The sequence below is a fragment of the Leptosomus discolor genome, chromosome 18 (assembly GCF_034619465.1).
Source record: "Leptosomus discolor isolate bLepDis1 chromosome 18, bLepDis1.hap2, whole genome shotgun sequence".
Taxonomy (NCBI): Eukaryota; Metazoa; Chordata; class Aves; order Leptosomiformes; family Leptosomidae; genus Leptosomus; species Leptosomus discolor.
In genome coordinates, this window is record NC_141408.1 from 4,103,756 (window position 1) to 4,128,739 (window position 24,984).

The following is a 24,984-nucleotide window of genomic DNA, read 5'->3' on the forward strand; positions in this document are numbered from 1 at the left end:
AACACATGAGTGTTATCTTTTAGCAGCTGTCTTTGCTGATCAGGTCAGGAGAAGTGTCATCTTTTGAAACTTCAGCTTTGGGACACAGTTCTCTGCCTTCCCTCCCCTGCCGAGTTCCTCCAGTAGAGAACAGTTGAACATTCTGAGCCTTCATACATAAAACCAACCAAGTTGAGTTGCTTAAATTCTTCATGGCTTGAAGAATTTTACTGTGGTGAATATTTGAGTGTTCAGCTTGCTGTTGAGGAGTCTATGGGAGCTGTTACTTTCATTTGGAAAGTATTTAGTGCATTCATGAAAGAAACCCAGAGCATTTAAGAAGTGGGGATGTCGTGGCCACCCTTTGATGTGCAATTCTGAATTTGAACACAATGCTATTTCTCTTTTTAATTCTCACTTGTTTTACCTGGCTCTTTCTCTTTTTTTTTTTTTTTTTTTTTCCCTCATCTCATTCTGTTGTCCTGCTCTGATCTTTTCAGAACTACTTTTTGAAAAAATCACAGGGGTTTTGATAAATTGCCTGTACATAGTTTGGAAATACTTAGTACAGTAACACCAAAACCTGATGCTACATCAGTAGCAATTTGAAGTTGAAAAATGGGCTTCCAAAACAGAACAAAACTACACTATGCATTACTGTGCAGGTCCTTTTTCCTTTAACTTCATGAGTAAGTAAATGAACGGCCAATAACTCACCATGCAGCTGTTGTGTTACACTTGGTTTATATGTGTCTGTGGCAGTAAGTTGCAGGACAGTTAGGCCTTTAATATAACAGAAAAATGTCTGTATTTAGAAATGCCTGATCCGTAAATTTTCTCCCAAGTATCAAGAGTGGTAGATTTACTAACATTCTCCTTAAAAACAGATATTCATGGCCTAATCCGTACGTGGATTTAAAGTTTAGTTGCCTTCTGTGAATGGGGTAATATTGGCCTGTTGTCACAGAGATGACTGCTGAACTAAATAAATGAGTATTGGAAGTGGAAGTTTAGCCAGCTGTTAGCGTTGGCATAGAGATTTTCTCCAAATGTCCCCGTTAGTTGAAACTGTTGTGGTGAAAACTATATTCATAATTTATTGCATTAACTGCAGGCCCAGGAGGATGCTGAGAAGCTGCGTTCAGTTGTGATGCCTATGGAGAAAGAGATTGCAGTGCTAAAGGAGAAATTAACAGGAGCTGAAGAAAAAATAAGAGAGCTCGAAGCATCAAAGGTGAGCTGGAGTTGTGACTGTATCCTGATTTGTATCTTGCATCGGGCTAGTTTGATGCAGATGCCTAAAGTCAAATTTTGTGAGAGAGAAAAAGGTGTATTGAGAAACTCTTTGTACGCAATACAGCTGCTCTCCTGTAGCTCAAATAACCTATTTGGCCTGTATATATTTTCCCATCTTTCTGTTCTGAGGGTTGCCTTATATCTGTGTATGTGTCATCTCTGCTTAGCTTAAATTGCACGGCTTCAGGTCTACTAGTCATAAAAAAGAGAAAACTCTAGAAAGATAGCTGCTTTGCACCTCTCCAACAGCCTGGCCTTCGGATTATTGTTGTGCTTGCAGCCACAGAAGGATTTGTGTTTGGAGTAGTTCTTTTAATGTTCTTCATCCAGCATCGGCTGTATTTTGTTTTCTAATCTTGGGCATAAAACTGAGGCAATATCACCGCAATTTATACACCTTAAAATTCAAGCAAACTGAGGTTCATAGAAAGGGATACTGGTCATTGCTGCCAAGACACCAGTGTAAGTGGTTTATCTGGCATTCCTGTATTCGTCAGATATGTCAGAACCCCTATTGAACTTTCTCATCAGCTCTGAAGGGTAAATAGTTTCCACACCACTGTAAGATAGTTGCGTTTAACGTACCATTTTATACAGAAATGAAGGTGTCTTCTGTAACAAATACTTTTATCTTGAAAGTCAAATAGGCTGAAATTGCAAAGTAACTTACCATGTGGATGTTTTTAAGATGTACAAATAAATACCTTCCTTGTCTCCTGGGTCACTTGCATTCTCATTTAAATAGGTGCTTGTCATTTGCTGGAATTCTTCCTCTTCCCCTCCCCCTTTTATTCCAACTTGGAGGTCTGTCTGAGATTTGGGAGAACAGTGTAATTCGTTTAACAGTCTAAAAAATTTTACTAGATTGAAAGTCCATGCTTGAGTGTTTTCCTTCTTCATAGATTCTTTGGGCTTTGTAGGTCAAATTTTTGAGATTGAAATGTTCGTAGGAATAATGGTTCTCTGGGAGTTCTGCTTTTTCTCTTGATGCAAATAATACTTCCTTTTCATTGCCAGGATGAATTTGGGGAACATGAGGAAATGTGAACCTTCTCTTCTTGCTTGCTTGCTCTCAGAAAGGGTTGTTGGTGGTTTTTTTTTTCTTCTTCTTCTTTTTCTTAAGAGTAGTCTAGAACTTTTCTTAGACCCTTTCTGCTGAATTCAAATTTGGTCATAAAAATTATAGGTCATTCTTGTTTCTGCCTTTCCTTATGGGCAAGGCCCGAGTAAAATTCATAGTGTTTCAGGGTCAGGAATTGTGTTGGTGTCTCTGTTAGTCCTCTAAAATATTCAATGGAATGACTAAAACATAAGCACACATCTCTTGAAAAAAGAGAAGAATCACTTTATCCATGTTTCTAGTTTATTGAGTGGTTATTCTTAAAGTAGTCTTACTTTAGATGGTGATTCTTACCAAAGAAATAACAGGCCCTTAGTTCTTACCTGCGGTCAATTCCACTTCATTATTGCTTCTGTATGAAGTTGCTGATAGTCCTATTTCAAGTCACCTTTTTAGCTTAAGGGAAAGAATTGCTCTTTTGTGTCTAGCAAGGAGATGTTTAAGCACAAACTTAGGAAGTTGTTAAAGTACTTTAATCTCTGGCACTATAAAAATGCAAAGTATTATTTACATTATTTATATTACTAGATGGGTATGAGGACTGACATGCAGAATGAGCGGTATGTTTGGCTTTTCTGTTGGTCATGATGAAGTCCTTCAGATCTGCTTGAGCCATGTCATGTTTTTTCAATGTTGAGTATGTAGCTGGATTAGTGAAACAATGGGTTTCTGTTCTCTCACCACCCCCGCTTCAGCCCTTCACAAGGGCTGTGCTGTGGGAGTCACACTTCTCCATTTCAAAGGCTAAAACGCTAGCAGATAGAAGACTCCGTATCCTAGGGCAGGAGAAGCTGTTTCCACCGTCAAGTTAAAGCCAAAGGGCTGTCTTGAACTCTGAGTTGGTGTCTGTGGCTCCCGTACTGTGCTGAGGAAGATGAACAGCAGCTCTGTGGAGCCAGCTGGGAATTGCCTGAAGGCTTTTGTTTTCTTTAAAATAAAAAATCTTGTGATTCCTGCCTCAGCAAACCATAAAGCTGAATAGTGCCATAAAGAAATCTTTCAACCCATTCCTTTCTCCAAGATGGGGATCCTTTTCTACAAGCATCGTGTTTGACAGATGTTTATGTAACCCTGTCTTACAAGGTTCTCACCAGACTCTGCAATCTCTGCAGCACATCCATTCCAGAGCTTTGTTAGCTTTCCTATTAAAAAAAAAAAAAAAATCAAAAAATCCTAATATATTTCTTCATTTTTTCCTGGTGTAATTGCATTTCATTGACAGATTTTCTTTTCTTTTGGCAGCACTTTCAAGGATTTGAATGGTTTTTTTCTTGTCTGTCTCTTCTTAGGCTCATCATCGCTGGTTTAGTTCAAGCTTGCCTCAGTCATGTTTTCTGACTGCTGTTATTACTCTGTTTTGAACCATCTCCGCATCCTACTTAGTTGTGGGCTTATCAGCGCTGCTTAAAGGATTGCTTCATTGTCTGCTGCTCTTAGATGTTTGGCTCTTTACCATCTCCATGCTCAGTGCTACTGCTGTTGTGATCCAACTGTTATAACTGTGATACACTGATATATGTGACTTAGCAGAATTTTAAGAAGTCATTAATTCAGAAATAAATACAAGTGTTGCTTGCAGCTGATAGCTGAATATTTGTCATTTTGAGAAATAAACTTGTCCTTCAGCACCTGTATGTTACCCGAACAGGCGAGACTAACTTCTAACAAAACGGAAATGCCTGAGAGAGTTCACCCACTGACATAGTCATTTCCCTCTTTTCATTCAGGTTAAAGAACTGAACCATTATTTGGAAGCTGAGAAGTCATGTAGGACAGACCTAGAGATGTATGTGGCTGTCCTCAACACACAAAAATCAGTCCTGCAAGAAGACGCAGAGAAGTTGCGGAAAGAACTGCATGAAGGTACCAATCTACTAATAATCCTTTTGACTCTTTCCCAGTAAGGATACAAAAACTAACAGAGCTGTGAATTGTTTTCTGATTTATTATTTGAATTGGATTTAAAGAAATTGTGGGGAGAGGAAGCAGCACTTTTAAATGGGAACCCTTAAAATGTTTACAGAAGAGTTGAACATGGAGTTCTTGTATGACAGAGAAAAACACCAGAGCCATTAATTCTTTCGAGGGATGCTACTGAATTTCTGCTAAATTCTTACAGTATTGCAACCTTCCCTCTTATTAAAGTGATTTTACTGGTGTCTTTTATTTGTGTACAATTATGAGCATTACTTCCATTGTCTCCCTGAGGTATGTCAGTTCTGAATGCCTGGCCGTGGAATGGATGTGTAAATGTACATGCCTGCCAGCACAGTGCAGAATCACTGTAGAGGAATGAAAAGTGGAACCTTCTGTTGGGGTAAATAGGGATGTAGAAGACAGTATTTTGAAACCAGCAATAAAAAAAAAAATAAACTATTAGAATTCATGAATGATGTTCAGGTGTTTAGTCTTCTAATTGGGAAATCTTAAACTGTCAGTAATACATCCCTAATCATGAGCCGAGTTTGGGAATTAAGAAAATGTCTTGCTTCATCCTAAATAGTCGTTGAACAAAGTCTGACTGTTCTTGATGAGAACAATAATTACTTTTGTTCATGAAAATGCTTCTCTTTGGAAAAGATGTTAAAAAAATTCTGGTTCAGAATGACTTTTTATTTTTGAATAGTCTGCCATCTCTTAGAGCAAGAGCGACAACAGCACAACCAGTTGAAACACACATGGCAGAAAGCCAATGACCAGTTCTTGGAGTCTCAGCGTTTGTTGATGAGGGACATGCAACGCATGGAAATTGTTCTGACCTCTGAGCAGCTCCGACAAGTTGAAGAACTGAAAAAAAAGGATCAGGTTACTTGCTGCTTTCCTCTTTTTTTTAAATACTGTAGATTTAATGTGGTATAACAGGTGTGGAAATCGCATGTTGGAGACAAGTTATTTAAGTGTGTTAATGTTTCAAAAAATGATAGCTGACAGTTTTAATAGAAATTCTCCATTTGAATGACAGCTGGCAGTTGTAACAGAAACTCTCCATTTGTGCAAATATTTTAATTGAGGGATATAGTAACTTTAAAAGTGATGTTGCCAATATTGTTAAATGAAAAGGTACTAATACCTGAAAGTTAAATCTTGAAGGAAGAAACAGTCATCTATGACGCAAAACATCTGGGTAAAGGATGTTAGGATAGCAAGTTTCACTTCTTTCCAGGTTTTTCCAATACAATACCTAGCTCAGGCATAAATTAAGAGCTTCACTTTAAATGAGCTTATGCAAGTGATTACGTACCTGCTTTATGACTTAAGTGTTCTGTGACATCTTTCTTTTGATTCTTTTTTCCGTATGTTATATCCCATTGTTTAGAGTGATCAAGGCACTTGTTTTCATGTTTTGTTTTCATGTTCATGCTTGTATAGTGGCTGTTAATGGGGCCATTAGTGATGCAAAGACATCGTCAGATTCTATACAATAGCCAGTGTACAGCTATTTTTGTTACTTACTTGATAATCCCTGTGATAAATATTTTGATCTAGGTAGTATGTTCTTTGAATAAAATTATTCTAGACCATGAATTGGCCACTAAGCTTGAAAAGTAAGTTCTCATTTAAGTCAATTTGGGTGCCTTGTGAAACAAACACTAAATTTTTAACCATAAGAATCTTCATGTGGTAAACATTGGGTTTTTAACCAAACTAATCTTTTCCAGTGCCTTAGTTGTAGCTTAGTTTATCATGAAAGCTAATGTCTTGACTGCTATGGCGAAATTGATTCCTGCTTACATGTTCTCTATCAACCACTGATTTCTAGGAAGAAGATGATCAGCAAAGGCTTAGCAAGAGAAAGGAGCAGAAGCAAAAAGATTCAGATGATGAAACAAAAGCTTCGTGTTCCCTAACCCATGAGGAAACCCTTACCCAGCTCTCTAATGAAGAGGTAAAATAATTGGATAGTTCAAAGCAACTCTGGGCACTTGTGCATTCCTCAGGGTGTTGATTACAAATACAAATGCAAACTTAGTGCCCTTTGTTCTCTGTAGCTTGTAGTTCTTAGTAAGCAATGACAAATCTTTGGAATTGCACTTGAATATATAAACTGTAACAAAGATGGGAAGATGATACTTTACAATCCTGAGAGGTGCTGTTCAAAATTGTAATTTACCTTTTGCGTTCTGGCTGTTAACTGCTGTTAAATTCTCTTGGGATTTAGAACTACATACTAACACACCTAAATGTTGGAATTAAACCAATTATGTCTGAACATTGAGCAAGTGTGTTGCAGCTACTTGTTGAAATCTGTACTAAACTCCAACTAGTTAGATGAATCTGAGGTCACGGGTTGTGAAGTTAGCCAGGTGCTTAGCACGTGCAAAGTGTCTGTCTGTCTTAAGCTACATCCACCTGTGTGAGTTGAGGGTTTTGACACGTGTATTCAGCAACCAAAGATAAGCTTTTTTTTGGCTATGCCAGTAGCTCGGGCTCAGCACCAAGTTTTTGCGGAAGCTGCTTGAGCTGTATTGGGAAAACCATTTGACAGCCAGAAAAGTGGTGCTGCTGGGTGTCGTTAGTTAGCAAGCCATTTGGGTGTTGTAGGTGGTCGTTCACTGGGACAAGCTGAAATGGTATTTGAAATTTTCCCGAACGTTTCCCTTGAGGAACCAAGTCCAGTGAGCCCACAGGTTGGAACTTGGAAACAGTATCAGAATGGGCCGTTACTTATCCTTTTCCACTGTGTTTTGCTTGTTTATCTGATCACCTGAGAGGTTCCGTTTTGATTTTGTAAGTCGAAATAGGGACAAATCAATAAAAACAAACCCAGTTTTGTGCTATAGAAGGTTATGTAAGCTTCAAGAGACTTGAGAATTTGCAGTGCAAGCCAGAATTTTGCCTGGTTTATTTATCCTTTTTGAAGGGAAAAAAGTATATATTTCTAGAGCCTGCCCTTATTCTTATCAATGCTTTGTAGCAGTTCAGAATGCAGGAAAATGTTCAGAATCGTAAAATCTAAATGTAGCCTAGATCCCTTTATCCTACAGTAAGGATACAGCTTTCTGTTTCAAATACCATGTTGCATGCTAACACTTCTGTATCTGGATGTGCAAATGAGGCATTGATGGTGAACAAAACTTTTGCCTTCTGATATTTTCTAGAATATCAGTTCTTTAGTCCCTTAAACACGGTATTTATTTAATTCTAGAAATTATACGTAATGGAAAATTTCACCTTTTGAAGAAGGGCATAGTGTCCAGAGTGGTTTGGGGTTTATTTACCGTTTTGGTTTTGTTGCTCTTTATGACCTTTTTTAACTGGACAGAATGTGGTTTACAACTGGTAATGAATCGTGTTATCAGTCACGTCTTACAACTTGCCATAATTTGACTTCTGAGCTTTTCTCTGTTGAGCAGTTCGCAATACAAACAAATGATTTGTTACCTGTGTCACCACAGATGTGTCTGAAGGTAGAATTTCATACAAGTCTGTATTCTCTTGAGTTTTTGTTATGAACCTGAACTTGTGTATATATACATGTAAATATAAATAGTATGCCTAAAAATGGTTAAAACGAGGCATTTACAGCAATCATAAAACCAGTAGTACACAACATATAACTTAAACACCTATTTGGAAGTACCAGCCGCCTGCTGCCTCTGCTGGACCTATTTCAGAAATTTATTTTTTTTTCCCTCAAGAGGCTTGTCTTCAGTGTTATTTTCTTCACATGTCTCATGGCAAAGCAGAAGTGCATAATAAGTTGGAAGGTATTTTGAAAGCAGTCATATGCTTTTTAAATAAAGCATTACTGCTCTTTTCAGTGCTACAAACAAAAATAGATCAAGAGACTTAATGTGCCTTATATGCCTCACAGGATAGTTAGTGTGGCTTTTGCTATTGGCATTCCCCAGGCTACCTTTCTGTTTAAGCCCAGTCTTTTCCCTTTTCATTTTATTTTATGTACAAATAATCTTTTAAAGAAACTATTTCTTTCTCTTAGAATATTTTGTCACACGCTCAAAGCAGAGGAAATAAATAGAATATTCACTTGTTAGTATAGAGTAGTTTTTGAGTATATCATTATGCATTTATATTAATGTAAAGTGTTTTATTTTACAAAAGACTTCTGAGTTTACTTGTGGAAGTGGAGTATTTGCCTTCTGTTGTGTAGATTATAGCTCTAGAGGTGATACTGCAAGTGGATCTCTTTAGTGGAAGAAGCACCTTGTTTTAGATATTGAGATGTGAGGTGACTGTGTCCTTGCCTGTCTGGCAGGAAGACAGATTCTTACAAAAGCACTCTGTTAAAGAGGACTTTTTCTTTTCTTGTTTGTTTGATTTGTTTTTAATTCCAGCTGGTACATTTTGATTCTGTATCCCTTTCTCTGCCATCTTACGCTTAGTGATCAGATGTTCTTGCCAAAGCCAATTTAAATTTGCCTTTACCGTGTCTGGTGATTAGTGTCCAGCATGCCTCTTGTACCATGCCTCTAGAATGGAGTGGATAAATTTTTTTTTCTTCCTTGGTTTTCAATTCCAGGTGCATGTCAATAGCACCCATGGCTCAGTCCATTCTTTGGATGCAGACTTGCTTCTTTCTTCTGGCGAATCTTTCAATAAATCGGATAACGATATGTTTAAAGATGGACTACGGAGAGCACAGTCGACAGACAGTCTGGGGACATCTGGATCTTTACAGTCCAAAGCTTTAGGATACAACAACAAAGCAAAATCTGCTGGGAACCTGGATGAGTCGGATTTTGGACCGCTTGTTGGAGCAGATTCAGTGTCTGAGAACTTTGATACAGCTTCCCTTGGGTCTCTGCAAATGCCAAGTGGGTTCATGTTAACCAAAGATCAGGAAAAAGCAATCAAAGCGATGACACCAGAGCAAGAAGAGACTGCTTCACTTCTTTCCAGTGTTACACAAGGGGTAGAAAGTGCTTATGTATCTCCTAGTGGTTACCGCTTGGTTAGCGAGACGGAGTGGAACCTGCTGCAGAAAGAGGTGAGTGCCCACTGCGTGCGGCTGCTGCGACCGCTGCCTGCGTGACGGGCTGCCTGCCCCTCGTGGGCTGCCTGCTGGGTGAAAGCTCTTCCTAATTCGCTTTAGATGGTGGCTGGTTTGGAAGGAAATAGCTACCTATTCACTTTTCTCTCTTGGAAAAGGTAAAGCACATCTGATACAAACGGTATTGGCTGACTCTGTTCATGGGAAAGGCAGCTTTACTAAATTGGGGATATTTTTGCACTTTGGGAAGGGTCTGGCAGAGGTAGCTGTTGATCTCGCAAATACGGGAGAGGATGAGAAAAGACGGGAGAACTTAAAGAAAAGGAGAAAATGGGAATCTAAGGAAAGGACCTTATAGTGCAACTGGAGGTGGCTAGGAAAGTGCAAAGATTGACAAAAGGAGCAGAGCTATTCGTGCTGGTTTGTATGCCAAGGAGTTTTATGGAGGCTTGTGCGTGGAGTGCAATTTAGAAATGAGCAGCCAAGATATGCGTAACAAAGCTACCAGAAAGGAAGCTTCAGAAAATTGTTGGGGACTTGCATCATCAGAAACCAATTTCTGAGAGTGACAAGCAGCAGATTAGACTTAACACTGTGCCAGTTTCAGTATGGGTGACCAAGGAAATTGTTGCTTCAGGGTGTTCTGCCTGTCGGTTTTTCAGCAGCTTTGTATGATGCCAGTTCAAAGCTTGCATTTCGTTTCTTGCTGAAAAGAGGAGTATTGTGTATACTTTCAGTAGTACTTTCCAAAGTATACTTTCGGAAGAAGAGAAGGCAAGGAGCAGCGCTTTAGGGGGAAGAAAAGGTAGGGGGGAGGTAACAATCCATAATGGGTGAAAAGGAAGGTGAAAGGACAGATGAAATGAAGAACTAGTGATATTTTATTTCCTCAACTTGTTGGAGTTCAACTTATATGCAAATCATTACTTAGGCGGTCTCTCCAAACCTATTGTAAAGTTGCTTTTTGTGTGTGTGTGGCTACTAATTTGTGTTATCTGGAGAAATTACAGTGTTGTGATCTCAGAGCTGAGTGAAATCCTCTACCCTTGAGTATTTCCTTTCCCTGATGACAAGTTACTCCAACCCTTTCTTAGACTTCAGAGAGGAAATGCACTGCTTCCCGCGTGTTTCTGGAGGTGGGAGTACAGGCAGGGTATGTGAATGCCACTCTGTGTGGGTGGGACATGGAGCAGCAAATACAAATATGATTTCAGCTCAAACCTCACTTGCAGGTGGAGCTTTGATAAAACTTCCATTTCTCCCCGTGGTAAAACCATTACAGTTTTAAGGTGGTGACTGGTTTACTCTTTGTTGCCGTGCTGCACACCCCAACACATTTTTTTTTCCCTGTCCTGTTTGGTTTCTTTTCTTTCCTTTTTTAAATCTGTCTGTCTTCTACTTTATTCTTTCCTAACTGGTTTTTTTAGCTGATTATTCAGTCTCTGATACTGAGCAATACTGGAGGAGGGTATCAAAAAGTAAATAAAAGTTGATGACTGTTAAAGAACAAAATTAGTATGTGCTATTGAAAAATATTCAAAGTTCAGTTACAGGAGGAGGAAGATTTAAGGAAGTCCTGACCTGATGAACTGACTTGCTTTTTAATTTCTTTGTGTTGGTTTAAAAAAGAAACGTAAAAAAACCCCAAACCAAACCAAGGAGAAAAAAAGCAACACAGACGACCCCAAAACACACAAACATCCCCCTCAACGAAACACCGTAGTATTGTGTTTATAATTTGATTTGTAATACAAAATAATTGAATGAAAAAATGTTATGGCCTGTTGAAAGCTTTGCTCCGGGTACTTAAGTAATACGTTTCAAAAGGACACACTGAATGCCCTGATGAACTCTTGCATGTCATGGCTTATTGCTTTTGTGCTAATAGTGGGACTCATGCCAGGAAAAGCTGATATCCTGCAGCTGATTTACATTATCCTTTACTTTTAGAGCAAATTAATCTTGTCTTTATGTGATTCTGCCACTGTCTTTTATCTGTAGTATTTTGTAATCACACAACACACCTGAGAGTATGTAGCCCTCCTGTGTTCCTTGAAGAGTTTTATGGCCTTTATGGCAGGTGGTGATACCTCTGTGTTCTCCAGGTGCAGAATGCAGGGAACAAGCTGGGTAGACGCTGTGATATGTGCTCGAATTATGAGAAGCAGTTGCAAGGTATCCAGATTCAGGAGGCTGAGACAAGAGACCAGGTGGGATTTCTCTTCTGGCTTTAGCAAGATTTTTGCAGCTATTCAAACCGCTAAGGATGTGGCAATGGACCATCTGCTGGTTTACTCATTGGTTTTAACTTAACAATGTCAGCATTGTTAAATCTGGATAACTTCTGACGTTTTATTGACATAACCTGGTTTGTTAGTTGCATGTGGTCGTGACTACCATGTGTATGTATTTCTGGAGGATTCACCTTGGAGAACCACTTAACTTTATCCAGTGCTATAAGTTCGTGCAGTAAAGGCACTGTTCTAAAAAAAATGTTGTGCTCATGCTGAAATCAGTATCTTTCATAATTTATATTCTAAAATGCTTCTCGTGCATTAAATTGTATTACCTTTGGTACTGCAAGGATTTGTTAACAGCAAAGGAAAAATTAGAGGACTTCATCCTAGCAGCATAAAATGACTGTAAAGTATTGGAGGATGTTTGTTTCCTGCCATATACTGAAGAACAATTTTCAGATAGGTGCAGAAGGCATGAGTCACGTTCTGCTTTGAAATAAGAGATTGAAGTCGTTACATGGCAGTGGCCCAGCGCAGTTTGATGTCTCGTGTTTCCTTACAGGTGTACTCTGTGATGCAGGGTGTTTCAGAAGAACAACAAAGCAACTTCAGGGTTGCGTAGGGTTTCGAGGGATTTTGCTTTGGGATTTTGGGGTGCAATGGGGTAGGTTTATTTGTGTTCAGGAAATAAATGCTCCCTAAAAGAATGGAAAATTAAATTAATTTGTTGTAACAACACAGGTGAAAAAGCTGCAGGTGATGCTGAGGCAGGCTAATGACCAGCTGGAGAAGACAATGAAAGATAAACAGGAATTGGAGGATTACATGAAACAAAGTGCTGAAGACTCCTCTAATCAGGTACAAGCATTTTGTAATCAAGATGGTAGGAATTGTGAAATGTTATTCAAAAGTATGTAACAAGAACTCATCTTCAGTTGGATACAGATGGACCACCTGCTGTAGAGGCAACAGAAACGAGAATTTCTGGGGTTAGTTATGTTCTGCCTGAATCTGCCACAGTTTCTAGATGAGTCTGATGTGTCTCTAATGTCATGTTATCTGATTTTGGCCATAAAGTTTCATCTCTAATCTTGAAATCCATTACAGAGGTGATAATTGGAATTTGAGTAGCGTTTGAGTTTTGAAGTGACCTGGGTATGAAATCACCCAAACATGCAAAAGCAGCCCTGTGTTCTTGGTCGCTGTTCTTGTCGGTAGAAGAGCAGTACTAGTCATACCACTTGACACCCAGTTCATGGCCTTGTGGTGAAGACATACAGTTAATGAGTAGTTGAGCAGGCAGTAACAGTAGTTGGTCCAAAATATGCACTACACTTCTTTAAAATAGTAGCCCACTGAAAAGATTTTTCAGTCTGGGATGTGTACGTAACTCTCCTGGAACAATGGAGCCAAATTGGACGTGCGGTAGCCATAGCTGTAAAAAACAATAACAAAAAGAGTCGTCATCTTTGGCCTATTAAAGGTTACAGTATTAGGTGAATGCTGTGTACAAGACATTGAATTTACTTCACTTGAGCTGAAAGACTCTCTTCTATCCCGCCCAGTATTTTTTTCTTACAGTAGTCATTAGCCAAAGTCTGTCTTAGATGACAGGAATATGTTTATAGGTTCATTGTTTTGGCTGTACCAGGGTGCTCTTAATTAAGTGCTTAGTCTTACTGTTAAGTGTGTGTTGTTGTAGAATTGTAAAGTTTCTAAAGATCTGTGCTTTTGAAGAAATGTGCGAAAAATTACCTTAAAGAAAATGCTGAGAACTTCAGTAGTAGCTCTGCAGTTTCCCTTCAGTGTCTCTGAACTGGCTTACGTTCAAGTTTGATTAGAATTAACTGTTTGTTTATTGTTTAGAGTTTGGTAAATAGAATATAAGTATATTACTGGTATAGAAGCACAGCATCTCTTCTTACTGACTTGAGCTGCATTACTGCTTTACTCAGTAAGGAATTAAGAAAATAAACTTTAGTGGATTTGTTTGAAATTTCAAAGTATTAGTAGTGATAACCACCGAAGTTCTCTTGCCTGTTATTTCTTCTTTTCTGTTTCATGCTTTATGTCTTTCTCTGTGTGGGTTTTCTTTTTTTAAGATCTCTTTGCTTATGGCTAAATGTCAGAAGTCAGAGAACTTCCTTAGTGACCTGCAGCAGGCGTTTTCGCAAGCAAAGAGAAGCGTCCAGGAGCAAATGGTAAGACAGCTTAAGCCCAGTGGTCACTTGAACAGCCCTGTTTGTCTGACCTTCAGAGCTCAACGTGTTTGTAAAAGGCTTTGTCTTGCTGCCCGGCCAAGGTTGACTAGAGAGAGCCGTGCATCTTAACATGTAAAGATACCGATCAAGTGAGCTCTGATGGCAAGTGCTGGACCTGTAACAGTTTGTAGGGTCAGTCTGTCATATTTCCTGTGTGTATGCTAGTCAGCTTCTTTTCCTCCTTATTCACTATGTACATTCCATGCCCATTTAGTGTCTTATTTCACCTCAGGTCTGAAGACAGAATAGATTTTCTCAAGACAATTTTTTTTAGGGTTCATCACAAGTACCATCACTAGTAAATATTTTCTTGAGTTTGAGATGAATACTCAATGTTTTTACAGGTCAGACTTAAAATACCAGTTCTAACACCCAGGAAGAGATAGGTGTGGGAACTTACTGGGGTTTTAAACTATTTTGAGCATCTTGTAGCTATTAAGCCAGAGGATAGGAATAGGACCTCGTTTTCTAGGGCAGAACAAGATCTAACTTCCTTAGAGCAATTAATTCCCTTCTATATTAGAATCAAGTTTCTTCTTTTCTCCTCCCTTGCACAGCCTTGCAGGGACTAAGAGCCTTCGTTCTCATGAATCTGATATGGCATTTCTGGGGTTTGGGGTTGTCTGTATGACATCAGGACGTGGCTTGCAGAAATGTCCTGTTTGATGTTCTGCATGAGAGCACCCCTAATGGAGATGCAGGAGATTCAGGAATGTATTGATCCGAATATGCTCTTCATGCTGCCCACCTACAATACAAAGGGCAGCTCCTGTTCAAGTCCCTGTTTCCCTGTACGGAAGCAATCATTCCTCCTGGAAAAGTGCCCTGCATTTTCTTTTGTATTGCAAACAAAACTGTTTTCTTAATTCTTTTTCCTCACAAGAGGTTAGCTCTTCTGATGTGTTCCTCAAAAGACAGTGGGAGGCACTTACCATTGAAACTTTCAGGGTGAACGTTTAAGGTGTTTGAATAACCTGACGTTACAGCTGAGAAGTTAGGTGATTTTAATAAACATCACTGCCAGTTCCTGAAACCACATGCGATTTCCCCCACCCCCCCCTCCATGAGCACAGCTAGCTAGTGGATAAATGCCGAAGAAAACTGGGAGACTTACTAGTGCTGTATTTATCACTTGCTTCCTCCTGTCTCCCTGTAGTTAAGATGGATCTTGCCTTTATTTCTAGTGCATAGGCCAGGCAAGACAGAACTGATTGTGTTGATGCACACCATCATTTTGTTCCCCTTCTTTACAAAGAATGTCAATTCACCAAGCTTTTGAAAGCAATGGTAGTAAATGGGGCAGGAAGAGATCTGAGCATGACCCTAAGTGAGAATTTATGCTTTTCTTTGCATTGGAGGCTGTCCTGACACAGTCAAGGGAGCAGGTTTCAGAAGAGTTGGTGAGACTGCAGAAAGATAATGAAAGTCTTCAAGGAAAACATAGCTTGCATGTGTCTTTACAGCAAGCTGAAGATTTCATTCTACCAGAAGCAGCAGAGGTAAAACATTTGTAAATCATTAACACAAATAATGCATGTGACTAGATCTGACTGGAAGAATCTTCTTTATGAGAAAGCTGACTTGAGTAGCACACTGAACAATAATCTGGATTTTAACTGTCCAAGTCTGTGATGTACAAAATCAGCAGTCTGGTCCCACTGTGCCATGAGCATGCTTCAGGGTGTGGAGAGATAAAAATAAAATGAGTTAACTGTGGCCTGATGACTGCTCTGTTGTCAGCAGAGTGTGACTTTATCCCAGTTCAGCTAGTTTAAGCTGTATTTTGCAACTGAGCACACAAGTGTTCAGTCACCATGGCTCCAATGTCAGTCACTTTGATTTCTGTCCAGGCGTTAAGACCAGTAATAATCCTGAGCTTTGAATAATGATAAGCCTTGTCATCCTTTTCATGGCCACTCCCTTACGCTCAAGCACATCAAGCTTAAAAGATTTGGGGGGTGAAAGGCAGGGGGAGAGGGTCAAGAGCCTGTGGAAACGTGAATCTTTACATGTTCTTCAATTACTGTGGCCAAGCAAACTTTGCCATTTTGCTTTAACGCCGTGCTGGATGCAGGATTTGGTGTTGTGGGACAAACCTGGGGGCAGCATGACTTTGGCTTTGGTGTGTATGCTGATAAGTACAAATAATGCAAATCTTTGCTAATCATTGATTCAGGAGCTCCGTGAGCTGATTTTAAAATATCGTGAAGACATAATTAGTGTGCGGACAGCAGCAGATCACCTTGAGGAGAAACTTAAGGCGGAGATTTTATTCTTAAAAGAGCAGATTCAAGCTGAACAATATTTGAAAGAAAATATAGAAGAAACTCTACAGCTGGAAATAGAAAATTGCAAAGAGGAAATAGGTGAGCAGGGGTGAAACTGTCTCAAAATGGGAATATTAGAAATTAGTAAAATAAGTGAAGACTTGATTTTGTAGATAAGTAGACTTATCTGAATTTTAAATACTGTCCCTTTTTGATAGCAGATAAACCAAAGCTGTGCAGCTGAAAACAAAAGTACAAGTATTTGTTTATCTTTGAAGTGCCTTTGATGTAGCACATGCTTAATTCTCCTTTAAATATTAACAGAAGTTAACAGGGTATGTCCAGTTTCCTGTGGTTTTCTTGCATTTAAGTTTAATATTCTTGTTTTTCAGCTTCCATTTCCAGTTTAAAAGCTGAACTGGAAAGAATAAAAGTGGAAAAGGAACAGGTAAGGAGCCCTTTCACTGGGATTTTTGGGTTGGTTTGGTTTCTTTTTAAACAAAGATAGTAGGATATTTTTTTCCCCGCTAGTTCTGTCAGTGGCACTGTGTTGCTGTCTTCGCCGTCAACCTCTTCATATCAGAGAAAATGAACTTCTTTTTCCCACCTGCCTCTGAGGTGTCAGTCACCCTTTAAACACATTTATGTATGATGTTTAGTGTGCCCAGTTTGGGGAGGGAAAGTGAGGTGAACTAAGGAGAGAATTCTGCAATGCAGTAACACCATTGTTCCTTTATCTCAGCATGTTTGTGGGATGCTGGAGTGCCGGCTTATTTGGGCAGATAACCTTCCCTTTCTGCGAGAAGGAACACCAGTCTGTACATTTGCACGAGTTTTCTTACTGAGGGCACTGACACTGCTGGACACTCTCAGTCTATACAGCTCTTGGTATCAACTGAGGGTGTAGGTGCACCGGTGTTGTAACTCCACCTGGGGCCTTCTGTGACCTTTTCAAAGGAAACACAGAAGGTCATGCCGGGACTCTGGAGGGCAGAACAGCTGTATTGATGCCAGCGTAGGACTGGGACACATTCGTAGTTCTGTTCCTTAAGAAGTGTTTTGTCTGTTTATTAATCTGTAACCTAAATACTGGGTTAACTAATTCCTAACTAACATTAGGCTACCTAATAATAACCTAAATGTCAGGTTTGGCCATTTCTCTCCAGCTCCGAAGAGAGATAAATGGAGAGAAAAAGATGTTATTTAGGTGTTTTCTGTGTCCCTAGGAGAGATTATTTTAGGTGTATTTCTGAGTCCCGAGACAGACATTTAGGCTACGCTTCCTATATGGAGGGACTGTGAGAAATTGAAATGTTAGGAGGTTTAGTTAATACTTTTTTTATTATTATAATATAGTTGGAAAGTTCTTCGCAGGAAAACCTGCAGCAGCTGGAGAGTCTGCAGGAAACAAAAAACACTCTAGAAGAACAGCTGAAGAAGGAGACTGCAGCAAAGGTAGCTATGATGTCTGGGTAGGAAGTGTATGTGCACCTTCTAGGATGATCAAGCTGTGGTCAGAGAATGTGTCACTACATGAGAATGAAAAAGGAGGCGTTTGAATGTTGATAAGACTCTGGCAGTGATACAGTGTCCACTGGATGCGGTTTAAATCCTCATCCCACTGACTTGGCACTTGAATTTGTAAAGCCATGGGTTTGAATTGCTGCTAACTTGAGAGTCCTCTTTGGATTGGCTTCCAAGGTTAGGCCTCAGTAACAGTTCTGCGCATGGAAAGCTTCCTGACTGACCAAACCTGGGTTTGAATGCTTTGCTATTTTTGAATAAATGTCGTTTTGTTGTTGCTGTAGGAGGGAGCCCTGCTTTGGCAGTCAGAGGAATTAGTTGTGATCTGATTTCTCTCTTCCTTGGGTTGTTTTTTTTTCCTTTTTTTTCTTCCCTTCTCCAAAGACTTTTTTGACTAAAACTTGAGACAGCAAGATAGTTACATTTTCACCAGCAGATTACCACCCTTCATCCATGCTCATGTTTCATTACAACTCAGAAGTCTGCTTTTATTTTGAGATCCCTGGACATGGTGCTGTTAAAAGACATGCTTTAATCAAACTAATGAGGATGTTTGTCTGATGGGTATTAGCCCCTGATTTTGCAGTTAGGAAAATTGAGGTGTAGAAAGAGTGATTGGTTTTAATTTCTTGCCAGGACTCTGAGAATAACCATGCTTCTTTGCTCTAGTACCATGCTTTAATCAGTTTATACAAGCTTCTCCTTTTTTTGTTGGATGTAAGCGTGGCATAAAGAATCTTCTTTTTCTTCAGGCAAACCTTGAACAGCTGGTATTTGAAGAGAAGAATAAAGCTCAGCGGTTACAGACTGAATTAGATGTCAGTGAGCAAGTACAGAGAGATTTTGTAAAGCTTTCTCAGACGCTTCAGGTAAGGGAAGTGCGATCAATTTGTAAGGTGCTACTTTTGTTTCTTCTGCAGAGCTGTGTAAAATAAGAAGTAGCAGTTGTAAATTTTCTTATGTTGTATTTATGAACTATTTTTAAAGTTCTTAGTTTAATAAACTGATTGAGTATTCCTAGGATAATATTAGTGTTAGAGCCTGTTGGGGATTTTATTCTGATTACTTGATTTCAACCAAATCTCAGCAGCAAAGATACAATTATTGTACTAAAAGGAACTGTAGAGAGCCATAAATGATGGTGCCTTTAGACCCTAGTATTTAATTTTCCATCTCCTGATGTTTTTCCGGTATGTTACTTTTCATAGCAAATCATTAGGGTGTAAATATTTGAGGACAAAGTAAGAATATATGAAATGATTCTTCATATTAGATTTACTGCTTTCTCCTTCTACTAGAAGTCTTATCTTTGTTATTGTCACTGTTGCTGTCCTTGTGTTTCCTCCAAAAAGCAGAATCTGTGGTTGGCAATGGGATACCAAGAGGTGGCTGAAGGAAGGAGTTTTGGGAGGGTTGTTCATTGAGGCTAATTCTCTCTCTCTGTTAACTGTAGCGAGCACCAGGGGACCTGCAGGTTTTGTGTTTGCAGAGGGACTAACTGTCTCCTCGGGAAGCCGGGCTAGATTGGTCTCACCTTCCCTGTCAGTGCTTTTAGGATTTGCACCCCCTCACATTCCAGCTGATGAGAAATCTTGCTCACAAAGGAGGTGCTGAATTTCAGCACGGTCTCCTTTGAGTTCTTGGCCAGTCTACGCAGAGAAATGCAGCAGATTAAAAATGCAAGATTTTTGATTCAAGTGTTCACATTTATTTGGAAAACTAGACCAAGAATATAGGAGATTGTTTACTAGATAGAGTTTAGCTGGATGGACAATAGGGAACTGTCCTCTTTTGTTCTGGCTCTTTCTGGAGGAGTTGGTAGGACAAAGGAGAGCACTGAATTGTCCTGGCTGGTGAAGTTGCTGCTTGAAATCATCCTTTTTTTTTTTTTCTTTTCTTTTTTTTTTTTTTTTTTTTGGAAAGCACTGCATGCCCTGGTTTATGCAGTTCTGGGAGCAAAGATATAGGCACCACTTTGAAGATGTGGTGCACTCTTGCCAGGTGGCTTAGTAGGCTGTCAGTAACGAGCTCAGCAAGAGCGGTGTAGCTCTGTACTTTTTGTGCTTTCTCTCTGCCCCTAGGCAGTAACTGTACATTAGTTTCTCGGTACTTCCAGTTTAAACCTGGTTTGTGCCATCTCCACCGTACGTGGTAGAAGATCTGCTGCATGACACGAGAGGTTATCATCAAATGAGGATTTTGGTTTCTTGGTGGCCAGACGGGGTTATTTCCTTCCCTGACCTTGTCAATGGAGAGTCTGGGCCGGTGTCGCTTGTGTGAGGTGTCCACTGGCCAAATTAGGTACCAGCAATGGAGAGGAAGGGCTAAAAATCAGTTAACCACTAGTTGGGAATTTACAGCTGAAAGCCCTGATCCTAATACGAAGAACGTGGAAGTTTGAATATAAAAGAAAAAAAAATTTAAAGAAAAAATTGGGATCTCTTTGCGTTCAACACAGTTCTGCTGGGCACTTTTTCAGCATGTAAGAAACAGCTTGAGATAGATTATCAGAAAGGTAGATAACAGGAATGAGCTTGGAAATGGGACGTTCCCTCTAAGAGCGTTTTAGCTTTGATCTTGAGATCTCGAAGGCGTGTGTTAGGCATGTCTGCACTTCCTCTACGTTCGTTCTGTGACGGTGTACATTGCTTTGCCCATCTCCAGTTTGCCTGGCCAGTTGGGTGTCAGTGACTGGTCAGAGTGATGAGGAAGGCTTGCTTGAGCCACCCAGAAAGTGGCTTTTTGTTGTAAGACACAACTGCCTTACCTCTCCCTCCTCCCATTCTTGGTTCTAAATGAAGGTTGTGCTCTTTCATGCCTTGCATTTTTCAGCCAACGGTGATTTGGTGTCTCTTCTGCTTGCCCAGGTGCTGGGGGTGCTGACGTGGCCGGTCGGCTCTGTTCTGCGTCTGTGGTCTTGTACCAGGTGTTTCAGCAGCTCAGTTGTGTCTGTTGGTTTTCTGCAGGTGCAGCTGGAGCGGATCCGGCAGGCAGATTCCCTGGAGAGAATCCGTGCAATCCTGAATGACACAAAACTGACGGACATTAATCAGCTTCCTGAAACATGACACCCTGATGAGCGGGCTCCAAGGCTGCATTTGGGGTTTTTAACTCATCTTTATAGCAACATTAATTATTATTTAACTCTAACCGAAAGAGCAGAAGACAACAGAGGGGAGCAATGACTAAGTTTTGTTTCTAGAGGGGAAAAAGGTTTCGTACTGGGCAGGAAGAGAGCACAAGGGTGACTTGCAGTGTAGGAAGGAGAACTTTCTAAAGGAAACACTAATGAGTGCGGTGTTTCATGTTCCACTGAGTGGGATCAGTCCTTACATTCTGAAAAACTTCCCCTCTTTCAGCCAACTTCGTAACCTAATATAGAGTTTTGGAACATTTACCTTGTCTTTCCCTCTTTCCTTTCCCCCCACTACTGTGATCAAAGTAGCTGCTGGAAACCATATTGTCCCTCCAAAACATTGAAGAGCAAAGTGGTTGAAGTTTTTCTGTTTGAATAGTCAGTAACAGTATTCAGCTAGCAGAGAGAATGAGGTGTAGAGTATGCTGTATGAATATTTTATATTAAAATATGACTTTATTAGCAGGACACTGGATATTGATCTTATTTCATAACTCAGTACTTTTTTTTTTTAACCATTGACTTTGTGTTGAAAAATCTGAATGCTGCTGAAATGTGGTGGACATGAGTGAGCTGTGTGTCTCCCGAACAGATAAATGTTAATCCAAAAAAATGAAAAATGTACTGAGAATTTAGCTCCTTGAAATTTTTCCGTTGAATTCTGATACTTAAAGAAAAGCACAAGAAATGCACTGTTTTGTAATCTCTTTTCACCAATGTAATTCAGAATAATGAACTCCAACTGGTTCTTTCTCCTCTCTAAAGCTGAGCAGTACCTGTAACCCCTCCTCTGTATTTAAAAAAAAAAAAAAAAAAGCTAGTGAAAGTCCTGTGCGTTGCCTGAGCGTTGGCATGGGGTTTATGCAGGTCTGCTTTGCTCCGGGGGGACACACCAGGTGTAAAGGTGGTAGCTTTCACTAGAAAGGGTCAAGATAAGGTGCTGAATGAAGCAATTCGCCTGACCCACCGCTTCTGGGTCAGCTTAATAGTCTGCAAAACGGTGGTGGCACTCTCAATCACAGAGCACAAATGCGAAGGAGCTGCATTATTCTGCTGGTTCAGGTCTGAAAGGTACAGTGCATCTCTTCCTTTAAAGCACGGTGATCGTGTTTTTGCTCAGAGTTGACTCCTACACTGTCCATATTTCTGTAACCATACATTGAAATTACACTATGTAACATGACAGCAGAGGCAAGAAATTCTTGTGATCAGCCAGGTGCTAGGTTTGGGTTTCTTCTTCTATAAATGCATGGTGGTAACATGACCGTTCCTCCTCCTTTTTCTCCTTTTGTTGGAGTCCCGAGCACGCAGTTGGACAGCAATGGTTTCATGTACGGTTGCGGATGATGACAGTACTGGTGGTGCAAATTGAGGTCTTGAACTGGCCCCTGCTTACAACTCGATTAAAAGAAAGGAGGCTGAAGGAGCAGATCACTACTGTCCAAAATTTATACCTTCAAATTTCCTCCATTGCTTATTTTTTTTCTTTACGTACTTGGCCATAGATCTGAAGCTGATGAAGAAAACCAGAAGTGACAGAAAATGCTCCAAGCTGTAATGCATATGACTATATTTTAAGTGCTTAAATCCTATTTTTAGCAGTGTATATCCTGCTACTAACATGAAGTTAGAACTGGTGGTTTTGAAGAGGAATGCCTTAAAAACAGCCAAAAAGAAGCATACAAGCTCAACTCTGTGTCACTCATTGCAAGAATTAAAGCATTTTGTTCACCCTAGCAATTAATTCCTTTCATAATCCTGACACCCAAAAGCCGTTTTCCCTACCTTAGTAATGCCTAGAACTAATAGATGGCAGAGCTGTCATCTTCTTAAGATGACACTTAATTTCACTTAAAAGTGAAGCTGAAATGTGGCTTAGGTTCTTTATTAATTGGCTGTTACCAGATTTGGGGGGTTTAATCTTTCTCACTATTTGCTGAACTGTGAGGTGACAGCAGCTGACTCCTGATGCATAAGTCCAATACCAGATGTTTTGCATTTGGTTTTCCAAGGGTTAGGGTCCCAGTCTGTTGAGTAAACTGGAGAAAATACAGGCCTTTATTAGGAGCTGCAGAACGAAAAGCTTTTTTCTACGTTCCCTTCCTTCCCAAAATCTAACTCGTAGCTGGTTGCCGATGGTTAACTTGTGCAGCAGTGTTCAAGGAAGCCTGTTGTTGTCTGGCAAAACTACAACACATCCTCTGCATCTCTTCAGCAAGCTGAATGCTTGAGGAACTGCACCTGGAGACTTACGCAGAAAAGGAATTTTTGGTTGAGTTTCTGGACTGTCCCAGTGCAAGAGAGCAAGGAAAGCGACTGTTCCTGGCCGTTCAGCATCCTTTCCTGGTCCCCGTGTCAGCGCCCCTTCTCAGCAGCCCTGTCCACCCCGACCCACCGCGGCTGTAGCTGACTTTCAGGTTGTTTCCCAGAGCGCAAGGCTGGTGGGGCTTTTTCTTGAGTGTGTTTTTACAAATTGTTGACACGGCTTCCTATAGGTGTGCTGGTGCCAGAGGGCAGGTGCTGGCTGCAGGGGCGCTTTCTGCAGTCCCAGGGGAAGGCAGGCGAGGGGGCCATCAGTCTGTGATCTTTCCTCGCCGCAGTAAGTGTGTGTGTGTGTGTTCGTGTGCATGCTTGTGATGTGTGTTGTGGTGTGTTGGTCCAGTTAGAGGAGGCTGGAGGCAAACGTGGTAGGGTGTGAAGGGGACTGGGAACCCACCTGGGCAGGGGGGTGCTGGCTGCTGGCTTCCTTGCTTTTGAACCAGGCACCGTGCGAGTCAGTGAGGGAACTTCTTTGGGTTTGGAGAGGAAGGGTATACGATTGCTGTATGGTGGCTTTCCTTTTTGCCACCTTACTCCATCACGCACCCGAACACCTGTACTCCTGTTTCTAGTGACTGTTTCAGAGTTCGAACGTGAGTGACTTTTTTTCACCAACTGATGCAACTTAAGATCATGCCTTTTTACCAGTTTCTTGTTTTTAAATTGGGAACCTGACTGTTCACGGAAGTGGTGGGCGATGTCCTCGCTACAACCCGCCGTCCTGCTAACCCAGAGGGGCTGTCCCTCTGGGGAAGGAAAGCACAGCTTCAGAAGCAGTAACTCAAGCTTCTGCTGAACTCAAACTTAAGAAACTTAAAGGGGCCTTTAAAAAACGAAAGTGTGTGCCCAGTTTGCAGAGCAAATTTAAAAGGCCATAAATTAAGTGTAGTAAAAGCTCTTGGTGTAGATACTCACTGGATGGATTATGGTGTTACCGCTCATAAAACATCAGAAAACAAACACTTTTGCTCCCAGTTCTTGGTGTTCTGGAGCTTGATTGGAGCAGGGTGGTAGGTTCTCTTCCCTTAGCGAGAGATTCTTAACAGGCCCTATGTCTAACCTGGCAGGTCCGCTGTGACACACGGGGTGCGTGGATTAGGAAAACTGGATTCTGTTCCTGTAGACTGTAAAAGGGACGAGATCAAGTTTTGTATGCATTCCTATACTTGTATAGTCTTAATCTGTACAAAAAAAAAGTGTTCTTGCAGCATGTCCGGTAACCGTGTTACCTAACAGGTAATAACAGCCCTCCTTTCCTTACAGCTTTACTTTGGCACCTCTTACTGTGCCACTTTTGTAGCAGTGCAGTACTACTTTTCAAAACTGAGCTTGACCACATCACCTTTTCTAAGGGGTGGGGGGAGGGGACAACAGTTATTTATTGTCCACTGAAGCTTGTTTACAGCAGATCAATAATTGGCCTTTTAATGTCAAGACGGACTCCAGAGCCACCTTTTGATAAAGGCAAACTGAGTGTTTGGAAGTTAATACTGCATTCCAGTGAACCAAGCCATTGGTGTCCTGTGCAATTGTGGGTGTAGAATTCTGCTGTCCACAGGATTCAAGTGTAACTATTTGTTAACTGTATTGAAGGTGTGTCCTTTATGAAGAAAGTGTTCCAAATTAAAAAAAAGAAAAAAAAAAAAAAAGCTGCTGCAGTGTGTGTGCCTCTCTGGTCTTTCTACCCTGCCTTCTGCCACAGGCCTCCCCCCTAGTAACTCTGCCAAGGACAAGGGTAGGAGAAGACTCCCAGAATAACCCCCAGGAGCTTCCTGAAGGAGCAATTCCCCCTTCCCTGAGCTAGCTGTAAGTATGACACTGTAACATTCTTGAGGTTTAAAATAACCTGCTGCAGTCTCCTTCCCAGGAGAAAAGCAAAAAAACTGCAGCATG

General features: G+C 40.5%; 1 protein-coding gene across 3 annotated transcripts in view; it reads left to right on the plus strand.

Annotated features, from left to right (window-relative positions):
- RABEP1 (rabaptin, RAB GTPase binding effector protein 1) overlaps nucleotides 1-21,240 on the plus strand; it is a 31,347-nt gene extending 10,107 nt beyond the window's left edge. The window contains exons 4-17 of one of the 3 annotated variants that reach the window (XM_086475028.1): nucleotides 1,094-1,213; nucleotides 4,123-4,258; nucleotides 5,022-5,200; nucleotides 6,156-6,281; nucleotides 8,877-9,344; nucleotides 11,453-11,557; nucleotides 12,326-12,442; nucleotides 13,687-13,785; nucleotides 15,204-15,344; nucleotides 16,022-16,211; nucleotides 16,505-16,560; nucleotides 17,469-17,567; nucleotides 18,389-18,505; nucleotides 20,603-21,240. In XM_086475028.1, the coding sequence (XP_086331154.1) occupies nucleotides 1,094-1,213; nucleotides 4,123-4,258; nucleotides 5,022-5,200; nucleotides 6,156-6,281; nucleotides 8,877-9,344; nucleotides 11,453-11,557; nucleotides 12,326-12,442; nucleotides 13,687-13,785; nucleotides 15,204-15,344; nucleotides 16,022-16,211; nucleotides 16,505-16,560; nucleotides 17,469-17,567; nucleotides 18,389-18,505; nucleotides 20,603-20,704 (2,055 nt within the window). In that variant the 3' untranslated portion in view covers nucleotides 20,705-21,240. The remainder of the gene's footprint in view (nucleotides 1-1,093; nucleotides 1,214-4,122; nucleotides 4,259-5,021; nucleotides 5,201-6,155; nucleotides 6,282-8,876; nucleotides 9,345-11,452; nucleotides 11,558-12,325; nucleotides 12,443-13,686; nucleotides 13,786-15,203; nucleotides 15,345-16,021; nucleotides 16,212-16,504; nucleotides 16,561-17,468; nucleotides 17,568-18,388; nucleotides 18,506-20,602) is intronic. The other 2 variants (XM_086475026.1, XM_086475027.1) reach the window with 2 other exon arrangements.
- The last annotated feature ends 3,744 nt before the right edge of the window (nucleotides 21,241-24,984 follow it).